General features: G+C 46.5%; 1 protein-coding gene across 1 annotated transcript in view; it reads right to left on the bottom strand.

The window, feature by feature from the left end:
- Positions 1-311: 311 nt before the first annotated feature.
- ZBTB46 (zinc finger and BTB domain containing 46) overlaps positions 312-12,161 on the bottom strand; it is a 52,078-nt gene continuing 40,228 nt past the window's right edge. The window contains exons 3-6 of the mRNA XM_056845295.1: positions 9,975-10,256; positions 2,749-2,915; positions 957-1,008; positions 312-865 (exon numbers count right to left, since the gene is read on the bottom strand). Of these exons, the coding sequence (XP_056701273.1) occupies positions 312-865; positions 957-1,008; positions 2,749-2,915; positions 9,975-10,256 (1,055 nt within the window). The remainder of the gene's footprint in view (positions 866-956; positions 1,009-2,748; positions 2,916-9,974; positions 10,257-12,161) is intronic.

The raw sequence follows: 12,161 nt of genomic DNA, 5'->3' as shown, positions 1-12,161 counted from the left end.
GGCTTCATGTGTAGGAGTGGGGAAACCAACCCGGTTCACCAGGTTAGAGTCCGCCGCTCATGTGTAGGAGTGGGGAATCAAACCAGCTTCTACAGATTAGAGCCCACCGCTCCTAACCACTACACCACGCTGTCTCTCTAGTGTGCAGACTCCATAGGCTAAAAACCTATGGCTCTTTTTCACCCCCTAGCAATTGATTCACATCGCCTGGACTGCTGCAATTGCGGTCAATGCAGAATGCACTCGTCTAGGTGCTAAGAAACAAACGCTTATGAATTTGATCCTGATATCAAAGAGGCTACCAAGTTTTCCTACTCATCATCAGAGTCCTCATTTTGCTCAAGATTATTCAGAAACTCTTCAGCTACCGGCTGTGCTGAGCCCAGGTAACAAACTTTCATATGAGTAGTGAGATTCTTCTGAGTGCCAAAGCCCTTCCCGCAGAAAAGACACGCGAATAAGCGTTCTCGGGAGTGCACAGACATAAGGTGCCGGTTTAAGTCCGTCTTGTCTCGGAACAGTTTGAGGCAGTGAGGGCACTGCATCTTCTTCCGGTTGAAGTGGATGGTCTTTTCATGCCGATCCATGTTGGATTTGAGCGTGAAGCTCGCAGGGCATTTCGGACACTGGAAACGGGGAAACTGGCCGGGAGTGATATGCTCAGCCAGAACAGACCTGGAATAGTCAATGACATCCAAAGGAACAATCATGGGGAAAGTATGCTCGTGAATGTGTTCCTGTAGCTTCTCTGCACATTCAAATATTTTTCTGCAGAAAGCACAGGTCAGCTTTCTGAGGACAGGAGAATCCGAGAGTAAACCCTCGTGGCCTAAGTCCATGTCTTCAGACTGTGAAGTGTTCATATCTAAAACAGGAAATGTACATAAATTAATGACTAATAGTTAAAAAAAATCAAATTGATGCTCAAGCCCTGGGTTCCACCCTCCACCATTTACCTGTGTCAGAGCTGTCTAATTGCCACAGTGCTAAAAATCCATCCTGCGTGACCTGCAAAGGGAAACTGCAATTAACTCAAATACTTCAGTATTCTAGGCTGAGCTCTTGCACACCTGACCATCAACATCTCTCCTTTACAGCCCAGAATCTCATTATATAACAGTTTTCCTTCTTTTCTTTTCTATTACACTACTGAAAAACCACAAATCCGGCAGCAAAACACATGTTGACGGCTGCAAACATGGATTTCCTTCAACAGCACAATCATAAGAACATAAGAAAGGCCATGCTGGATCAGACCAAGGTCCATCAAGTCCAGCAGTCTGCTCACACAGTGGCCAACCAGGTGCCTCTAGGAAGCCCACAGACAAGATGACTGCAGAAGCATTGGCCTGCCTGTGCTCCACAGTGCCTAGTATAATAGGCCTGCTCCTCTGATTCTGGAGAGAATAGGTATGCATCATGGCTAGTATCCATTTTTACTAGTAGCCATGAATAGCCCTCTCCTCCATGAACATGTCCACTACCCTCTTAAAGCCTTCCGAGTTGGCAGCCACCGCCATATCCTGGGGCAGGGAGTTCCGACTATGTGTTTGTGAAGAAATACTTCCTTGTATCTGTTTTGAATCTCTCACCCTCCAGAGAGGGAGGAAAGCTTCTCCCTGTCCGCTCTCTCATATGAAGTGCTGAACACGTGAAGCAGTCCTGAGACCTCTTTTTACGCAAGACAGAAAAGGTAATTAGCAATGCAGAAGCAGTTGACTTGATTACTGCTCTGTAGGGGAAACAGCTGCCAATTGTGGTTCAACAGGTAAGCAACCGTTTGGAGCAACAGGCAGGGACTGTGGCTCAGTGGCAGAGCCTCTGCTTGGCATGCAGAAGGTCCCTGGTTCAATCCCTGGCGTTTCCAGTTAACAGGATCAGGAAGTAGGTAATGTGAAAAATCCTCTGCCTGAGACCCTGGCTAGCTGCTGCCAGTCTGAGTAGACCTTACTGACCTTGACGGACCAATGGTCTGACTCGGTGTAATAATAATAATAAGAGTTGGTTTTTATATGCCGACTTTCTCTAGCTTTTAAGGAGAATCAAACTGCCTTCCAATCTCCTTCTCTTCCTTCCCCACAACAGGCACCCTGTGAGGTAGGTGAGGCTGAGAGAATTCTAAGAGAGAACTGTGACTAGCCCAAGGTCATGCAGCAGGCTTTGTGTGGAGGAGTGGGGAAACCAACCCAGTTCACCAGATTAGAGTCCACCGCTCTTGTAGAGGAGTGGGGAATCAAACCCGGTTCTCCAGATTAGAGTCTGTTGCTCATGTGGAGGAGTGAGGAATCAAACCAGGTTCTCCGGATTAGAGTCCGCCACTCTTAACCACTACACCATGCTGGCTCTTTCAGACACTGGAAATGGGGAAACTGACCAGGAGTTATAGGCTTGGATCCACAGAGTGGCTGCAACTCACACAAGAGGCTTGTACTAGCCAGGTGGAATTAATTTTTATTTTATTTTTTAATCTGAGCAAGGGACATAACAGGCATGCTCCTCTGATCCTGGAGAGAACAGGTGTGCATCATGACTAGTATCCGTTTTGACTGGTAGCCACGGATAGCCCTCTCCTCCATGAACATGTCCACTCCCCTCTGAAAGCCTTCCAAGTTGGCAGTGGAGTATATGAGTTGAGTGAGAGCAGGATACAGGCTTAGATTTGTTCCATAACCCCCCTCCCCAGAAACAACTCCTGATAACCACCTAGCATTTTTATGGCATTCCATCAACAATGCGCTATGTTCTTACCTGAGCTGAAGACTCTCCTTGTACGGTTTCTGGCGACGTATCGCCAGAAGAGGTGTTGAGGGCGGAGGGGCTCTGAGGGGCAAGGTGGGATGAAGGCAGCGGGGGATGGGGGGCTTCCACTTTGCCATCACATCCGCCCCTCGGACGACTCAAGCCGGTGCCAGGCCCTGAGGAACACAGGAAACGAGTCTCACCCACGTGAACTAGCGCCAGCTGCCGGCTTTATACAAGGCCCTGCAAAAGGCAGGGAAACGGGCGGTCGCAGCTTAATCTTCGGTCAGTGAGAAGGGGACGCAGCGGCGCAGAAATTCCTGGGCCTGTTCTTTGTTTTAAACAGCCTCCCCACCCAAAAGTGCAGCAGGGGTTTTATCGTAACGGTAGTAAAACGGTCACTGAAGGAAGTCAAACAGGAAAAAGGAAAAAAAAAAAAACACAAGGCAGCAAATGTGAGAGCAAAATTTCAGAAGTACAATGCTTCAATAAATTGTATCTGATTAAGCCATAGACACTTCTTCCCTTAAGCATTCCGGAACATATCTAGTTAGTATATACAGTGGTTTTCCAGAAATTTTGAAAGTTTTTTTAAAAAAACCCAAATCATAGCAATGCCAGCTCTCATATATTACAAATTCACATACTGCCCTTAACACACAAATAGTAAATGAATCTTGATACATAGAAATAACAGCTATAAAGTCCCTATTGAAGCATACCCTGTTAATACAAAATAGTTGCATCTAAAATTTTAGTCGTGTAATTGTCCACTGACTCAAAAACCAAGCAGAATGTACGACAAATTCATTCCTTTGCTCTCGTCACAGCAACTGCTCCATTTGCACCTACGTAAAGAGCAAACTCTTCCATTTACATACGAAGCTCTGCTACAGCCTGCCATGGGATACCTTGCACATGTGGGGTTCTTTTCATAGTGTGAATGAAAGGGACTGAAATACAAGTAGTATCAATGTGACTAGGGAAAGCAGTAAAAAGCACAATGTACCCCAAGGTGAAATTTCACACACACCAAACGAAAATGTGGCGTGCCATTTGTGACACATGTAAATATTACAAATCAGCTGCTCGGTCTGTATCTTCTGCGGGTTAACAGGTCATACCTTGGCAAAAGACCAGCGTCATTAATAGAAAAGAGTTTGAACACATGAAGCTGCCTTATACTGAATCAGACCCTTGGTCCATTAAAGTCAGTTATTGTCTACTCAGACCGGCAGCAGCTCTCCAGGGTCTCAGGCAGAGAAAGGTCTTTCACATCACCTACTTGCCTAGTCCCTTTAACTAGAGATGCTGGGATTGAACCAGGGACCTTCTGCATGCCAAGCAGATGCTCTACTACTGAGTCACAGCCCCTATCCACCCAAAAGTGAAGGGCAACATCAAGCAAATACAGTATGTTCTTGTAGAAACCACTACTGCTCTGGATTAATTTCACAAAAGTTTTGGGAAGGCCGCTGATCCTGTGTGAAATATCCCAGGCGAACTGAGAGGGAAGGCATCTTGGCCATCTTCTGGTCACTGGGTGGGGGGTGGGGAAGGTAGTTGTAAATGTTCTGCATTGTGCAGGGGGTTGGACTAAATGACCCTGGTGGTCCCTTCCAACTCAATAATTCTGTGATTCTATGAAACTTACAAGGAACAAACCCTCTTGCATTAAGAGAAGCACAGCTCCAGGTATCAAAAACAATTAACGAAACAAAGCATGGCCATTAAAGAAATTGTGTAGAAACTTATTTCCAAACATTTGCAGAAGTTCATATTCTGCGAACTATTTCAGACAGTCGGATGCGCATGATAGAACATAGAGCGCTACGAGATTTGACTGAAATGTTTTGAGAGCTTCTTAGGGCTCGTTACCAAGATTTGCAACACCACCATCCAAGACGGGGCATACCAACCACTCAGGGACACCGTTTCAGGTGTCTGGAGAGCGGGGTGGATTCGACAAAGTCTACAGACCTGCTCCTTGATACCCTAAAAGCAAAGCTGTGAAAGGGGTTTGAGGATCACCTGTCCTTGCAAACAAACCCATTTGACTGCTTAGTTGCTCAGTACGTAGGATAAACAGCCAGCCACCAAAGACTGACGCCCCAGAGGAACGAATGATCGCACGTGATCTGAAACCCAGCTACCTCCTGCCTTCCCTAAGTGGAAGGCTGCTCCTGCAGATCTTCGCCAAACACTAAAATAGTCTGTCATCAGTCGCAGACAGACAGCCATGCCAATGTCAATATTTAAGAATGTCAGTTTTCCCAAAAAAGTTAACACTACTGGGTTTGAGTGGTTATGTAAAGGTGCGTTAAGAGCACTAACCACAGTGCCTCCCAAAACGAAGAGTGAATGGGTCAAGACTTCTCTCTCAGTAACCTGTTGTACAGCTTTATCAAAGCATAATCTTTCAACATGAAAGAAGAAGAGTTGGTTTTTATATGCCGACATTCTCTACCACTTAAGGGTGAATCAAACCGGCTTACAACCACCCTTCCTTCCCCTCCCCACAACAGACACCCTGTGAGGTGGGTGGGGCTAACAGAGCTGTGACTAGCCCAAGGGCACCCAGCTGGCTTCGTGTGGAGGAGTGGGGAAACAAACCCAGTTCACCAGATTGGTGGAATCCCCGTCTTTGGAAGTCTTTAAGCAGAGGCTAGATGGCCATCTGTCGGGAGTGCTTTGATTGTAGGATCCTGCATGGTGGGGGGAGGGTTGTGGTCACTGGGGATGTGGGGGGAGGTAGTTGTTAATTTCCTGCATTGTACAGGGGGTTGGACTAGATGACCCTGGTGGTCCCTTCCAACTCTATGATTCTATGAATAGCCTCCGCCGCTCATGCGGAGGAGTGGGGAATCAAACCCGGTTCTCCAGATCAGAGTCCACCGCTCCAAACCACTACACCATGCTGGTGAAGAGTGCTAGTGGCAGGGGTGGATGTAAAATCTGCAGATTGGTTAACGGCAGATAAGTGGCTAGTTTCAACTGAAGGTAACATCAAATTCAACTTAAGAGCTCAGGGGTCCTCAACCTTTTTGAACTTGCAGGCACCTTTGGAATTCTGACACAGCATGGCAGGCACAGCCACAAAATGGATGCCACAGTGGGGTGGAGCCAGTCACAAAATGGCTGCCGCAGCTTAGCTTCGGTCACACAGTGAAGATCCTTGTGCTATGGTGGCAGCTGCTGCCAAAGCAACCCTTTCAAAGATCCGCACTGCCAATCAAATCTCCAACGGCAAATCAGAAGCCTTGCTGGGCCAAAGCCCCAGCTGGCCCCATCCACTTTCTTGGTGGGAGGCAGGAAAGGTATTGGCAGCCACCATGGGGCCTACAGGCTGATACTGGTTAGGCAGATGTGCGTGGAAACGGTACACCAGAAAAGCACGGACCAGCACCCAGTTGCACATAGGTCGGTGGGTTCCAGGTGGGTGGGTTCAGTGGGCAATTGTCCACCAATCCACCCAGCTGCTCAAGAGCGGCGATTAACCACACGTGACGTGATCACGTCACTTCTGGGTTTACCCCCTGGAAGCGCTGCATCGCCACGGCCACTTTAGCACTCAAAATGCCAGCGTTTGGGGGGTTTGAGTGCTAAAGTGGCCGCAGTGATGCGGCGCTTCTGGGGGGTAAACCCAGAAGTGATGTGATCATGTTGCGCGCAGCTGCACGTATGAATCGCCCCCACCCCACAAAACCTCCTGCCGATGGAGAGGAGGGAAACCTGGCAACCCTAGTTGCATAGCTGTGTTCCAATCTATGGAGAATAAATCATCGTGTCGATTATACTTTCCCCATAATGACAAAACATGGGAATGAACAGCATCAGCAACCTGCACTGTTTTATCGACACTGGAAAATACAAAACGAGTGCTGCACCAAGTATCCATTTTATAGTTTTAACTTCAGGAAAAACAGGCACGGGTTGAAATTCTTTTCATCTTGTACAGTTTTGAAATGATAATCTGACCACAAGGACGTCACTTTATGGAATGAAAGTTTCCTCGCGTGAGGTTTCGTTTTGAAAACAGAAGAAACCAGATTTTAAAATTAAAGAGACTGTTATGAATTAGCATGTTTATTAGCAGGTAGTTTTCGGCCCTAATATTAGAATGAAATGTAATTTCCTTTGACTGTTTAGCACCACGTCATCTATGTAGCACCCACAGAATGAAAATTTAAAGTTTTAACGTTTGACTCATGGGGAAAAAAGAATAAGTTTGAGGGCCAGCAGATGTTACACAGTAGAAGTATTCAAGATGTTTAAAGCCATTCATACATAGAATGCAGTTTTGAAATTGTACGGTGGTAAAAGCATCCTTGTGCTGTACTTGTGGTTTTCACACTATGTTCCAGGAAACCCTGGGATTCCCTGGAAGCTAAACAAGGGCTCCTCAAAGAGAAGATGAAGATGAAAATGAAGATAAAAGGGGGAGAATACATACACATGTGGGGCAATCTTCAACCCAATGGGCTTGGAAGGCTGCAGCTCTACTTGGGATTGTACAGATACTGTAGGAACCCTTGTCTAACAAAGCTTCTTAAAACGTGCGCACTCCCTTCCTAGGCAGGAAAAGAATGAGAGGAGGAAGATAACTCCCCAATGGTTGGGACAGTAAGCTGAAATGCATCCTGTTTCCTGTCCAGATGGGTAGAAAGCCTAGAAACCATTGTACTATACCACAGGAAGACACCATGTTAGATTATCTACAGCAGGGGGAGGGGAAAACAGGTCTGTTTAATCGGTATTAGCCATTTGCTGATCTCCCAGGGAGATTAGCAGTCCCCGTTCCCTAATCAACCAGGGTCAGATTACTGTCATGTTCAACTATGCACACAGTTTTGCCTCCTTTACTCCATAGGGGTTACCTGGCTGTTTTAGAAAACAAGCAAGCTGACCAGTAGCATCCTTCCACTGTCCCCTCTGTGCAATCCCCTCTCCCATGCCCCAGGCACAATTTGTTGGGCTCTCACATCTTGAAAGCAGGGAGGACTGATTCAAAACCAAGGCAATTTTAAATAAAAATCAATGGCAAACCACCTCTAGACATCTCTTGCCTTGAAAGCCCTACAAGGTTGCCATAAGGAAAAACCCATTCTGTTAATAAGAATGCATTTTGAGGTCTGTGTAAGTATCCAAACGAACCACTGCTCGCTTATTAAGGCACCTAGAGATTTCGCAGGGCAAAACCCTGACACACTATGTAAATTCAGACTATAAATGAGAGTTATCCAAAACTCTCTCCAATGCTCCACCACGGCAGCTTCGCTCATCTTAGCAGGGCCTTCTGCAGGTACCATCCTACAAATGGGAAAAACAATAACCGCCCATGCTCATGCCTTCTCTGTGGTGGCCCCACCTTATGGAATGGCCTCCCTGAGAAGTTAGAAAGGCTCCCACTCTCCTGGCTTTCGGCAACCTTTGAAAATGGAAATATTCAAGCAGGCTTTTTGCACAGGTAAACAGGACCGTACTACAGTGAAAAGGTCAGAAAGCTAAGGATGCTCCGAACAAAGTAGTTTCTCCACCACTTAAGTCTAACAGCTCATGCCTGGTTCAGCTCTGTTTGAGACTTCTGTTTTCAGATTTCTGTAGTCCAAACCCGATTGTAGTGTTCATTGGATGTTCCATCCTGTTAATTGTACTTGACTTACACTGTATGATCCGCCTTGAGTCTTATCGAGAAAGGCAGACTATAAATAACCTAAATACATAAATAAACATTATCCTGAATTGAAGAATCAACAAAGAAGGGTTATTATAAGAAATTCTAAAATATCAATGTCATCGCAACAAGATGTAAACTCCTCTCAAGGTCGATCTAGAGAGCAAAAGTACCATCCATTCACAACCAGAAATCTCTTATTGGATAGCTACTTGTGAAAAAAGGCCTCAGCAAACATATCCCTTTAGCATTTGAAGGTATGACTTATAAAGCATTACTGAAATTTTATACCCCAGTAAGTGACCATCACTTGATTCACAACCTCTGTACAAGACGCAGTGATAAACTGTTTGAGATATAGTAGAGAAGTACGACAGAAAGAGAGAGAAAACAACAGGAATAGTTAAGCTTCTCGAATAGATATTCTAAATCATGGGGAAATGGTTTAAGCACTCACTCAAATACAGGATTGGCAAAACTGCTTCTGCATTCCATTCATTCTCACAGTCACTATGCAAACTAGCTTGTTCATTCAGTTTTACAGATGTGGGTGGCCTACCCAAGGTAACTCAGCAAGTCAGAAACAGGTCTTAATTTATATTCACTGCGTTTATAATGTGATTGGTACATTTTATCCTAGTTCATTTCTAAATGTATGCATTTCCAGTTGCTTTAATTTTATACATTATTACAGGTACAAGTTTTAAAAAACACCCTAGCCTCACTTTCAGACTAGTAAAGTGCTACTTGTTGTAGAATTTTAAACTGTTCTCCCCCCACCCCACCCCATGACATCTTATAAGTTATCATGGCTGACTGTCAACTTCAAGAGAAAACGAAAAGGAACACCCTCAAGGAATGCATAACAAAGTACGCTAGTGCGAAAAGGTTTTATCAAAAATAGCGGTGTATCATATGCTACAAATTGAAACCACCTGGACCCACAATACAAAGAAATGCAATAAGCACACAACTGTAGACAGTACTCATTGTTCCAGTAACAAGTGTGTACATACACAGGAAGTATAAACAGTATAAATGTATGAATATTCAATACATCAAAATGGGCTTTAAAACACATGACAAGCGTAAAGATCGCCAGCCAAATTCTATTTCCAAGGATCCTTTTCCTGGCTTGTTCTTTTGAATTGGTGAATGTTTTAAAACTGAATGAACAGGATAGCTCACAAATGGTCAGATGATGGTCTACTCGAAACTGAGTTTGGCTGGCAATCCATAGTCTGTCATGTGGTGGTGGGGCGCTCATATGACTGGAGAGATTCTTATACCTAAAAAATCAGATGCTGAGAGACAGACAAGCAAAAATTCTTCTCAACATCTGGTTTTCTTTGCCCACAGGTTTTTTGTTTATTTTTTGTAAGGCTGAGCACTGAAGCCAAATAAGCCCTTGCTAAAGAATGAGGTTAACTACTCCTGGATGCACCATGCACAAACACAATGACGCAGAGATAAATCTAGAGCGACCTGAACATTACTGCTTGGTAACGCCTTTATGGACGCCATTAACCTTTCAGCAACGTACATAGGAAAAGCAACTTACAAGACAGCGAGTGTGTGCCTTTGGGTAGGTACTCAAAGAGCAGGGAACTCTCCTCTCCCAGCAGGTCAGCTTTCAGGGACAACAGGCTGTTCTTGCTCATCAAGGCTGCCCGCAGGTTAGCGACGGCCACGGCCTGAAGAGCATCCTCTTTCTCCAGGGTAAGAGGCTGAGAGAGATAGCTAGCTTCACCTCCTAGGAGCGCTTCGTCGACATTGGCGTAAAGGTCCACTCTTTCTATCCTGCTGTCAGAGCTGCTGGGCTCTGTCACTGTAAGATCCACACCTAAATGAAACAAACATTAGTTAGCATATGAATATCTGTCAGCCACATAGAATCATAGAGTTGGAAGGGACCACCAGGGTCATCTAGTCCAACCCCCTGCACAATGCAAGAAATTCCAAACTACCTCCCCCCACACAGCCCCAGTGACCCCTACTCCATGCCCAGAGATGGCCTCCCTCTCATCACCTGCCTAAGGTCATAGAATCAGCATTGCTGACAGATGGCCATCTAGCCTCTGCTTCAAAACCTCCAGGGAAGGAGAGCTCACCACCTCCCGAGGAAGCCTGTTCCACTGAGGAACAGCTCTGTTAGAAAATTCTTCCTAACGTCTAGACGGAAACTCTTTTGATTTAATGTCAACCCGTTGGTTCTGGTCCGACCTTCTGGGGCAACAGAAAACAACTCAGCACCATCCTCTATATGACTATCTCTATATGACATAAGAACATAAGAAAGGCCATGCTGGATCAGACCAAGGTCCATCAAGTCCAGCAGTCTGTTCACACAGTGGCCAATATGCATAGGTGTTTTCCCCTGGGCACCCCCTCATCTCTCAGCAAATTAACATCAGTGTGACTACTTAAAAGGAAGGATGATTTGATTTCTGTGTGTTAATCCTACGGTCCATTTTATGGGGCCCTCTAGCAATGCCGAATCCATGCAATTCAGCCTCTTGTGCACTTTCACAGTATTAGATTGAATGTGTTCTTGTGGCCACAGCACATGAACACATGAAGCTGCCTTATACTGAATCAGACCCTTGATACAGCAAGGTCTGCATTGTCTATTCAGACTGGCAGTGGCTCTCCAGTATCTCAGGTAGAGGTCTTTCACATCACCTACCATGTGATCCTTTCAACTGGAGATGCCGGGGATTGAACCTGGGACCTTCCGCATGGCAAGCAAATGCTCTACCGCTGAGCCATACCCCCTCCCCAACAGCATCCGCTTCTTTCATGGCTACTGAGGCTCCCTGTACCAGCACACAATACACTATAAAACAGTCATGCCCATATAGAGCTGAAATGTGTTGCCCCCTTAACATTACTTGCTCAACTGGATTTTAGTCAAAGAATAAGCCTCTGTTCTGCCAGATTCTGAAGAAGAGTTGGTTTTTATATGCCAACTTTCACTACCACTTAAGGAAGAATCAGACCGGCTTACAATCACCTCCCCCCTCCCACAACAGACACCCTATGTGGTAGGTGGGGCTGAGAGAGCTCTAAGACAGGGGTCTCAAAACTGCGGCTCCAGAGCCGCATGAGGCTCTTTGGCCCGTTGAGTGCGGCTCTCCGAACTTGGTTCGGAGCCCCTGCTCTTGCGCCCGCTCGCGCCGGCAGCCAGGCTGCGGAGCCGGCGCGCCTGAGAGAGAGAGCGGGCGAGCGGGCACGCTGTCTCTCCCTCCCCCCCCACCACCATGGAGAATGGCCGGGTCCCCCTTTCCCTTTCCCTCAATGGTTGGGAGGCTAAAGCCTCCCCTCCCCTCTAGCCGTGCAATTGCTGGGCGGGCGGCTCAGCTGTTCCTGCCCCCCCTGCCTATCAGCTGTTGGGCGGGGCGGGCTTCCTTTGGTAGACCTGGCCTCCGGCTGAGTCCCATTGGGAGGCCATGTCTACCCACTGGCTTTCTTGGCGGTAGACCTGGACTCCAAGGAGGGGAAAAAGTCCCCCTTCAGAGGCCAGGTCTACCAATTGGCTTCTATGGGCCTCCAGAGGCCAGGTCTACTGCCAAGAAAGCCAATGGGTAGACCTGGCCTCGCAATGGGACTCAGCCGGAGGCCAGGTCCACCAATAGGCTTTTATGGCGGTAGACCAGGCCTCCAGACGAGGACTCCAGATGGGGAGGGGGAAATGGCAGGGACTTACAATTTAATTTTTATCAATAAATAAGATCACTATTAAGTATGA

The sequence above is a fragment of the Euleptes europaea genome, chromosome 2 (assembly GCF_029931775.1).
Source record: "Euleptes europaea isolate rEulEur1 chromosome 2, rEulEur1.hap1, whole genome shotgun sequence".
Classification (NCBI taxonomy): domain Eukaryota; kingdom Metazoa; phylum Chordata; class Lepidosauria; order Squamata; family Sphaerodactylidae; genus Euleptes; species Euleptes europaea.
Note: the sequence above shows the minus strand (reverse complement) of the source record. Positions and strands in the feature narration are given on the sequence as shown.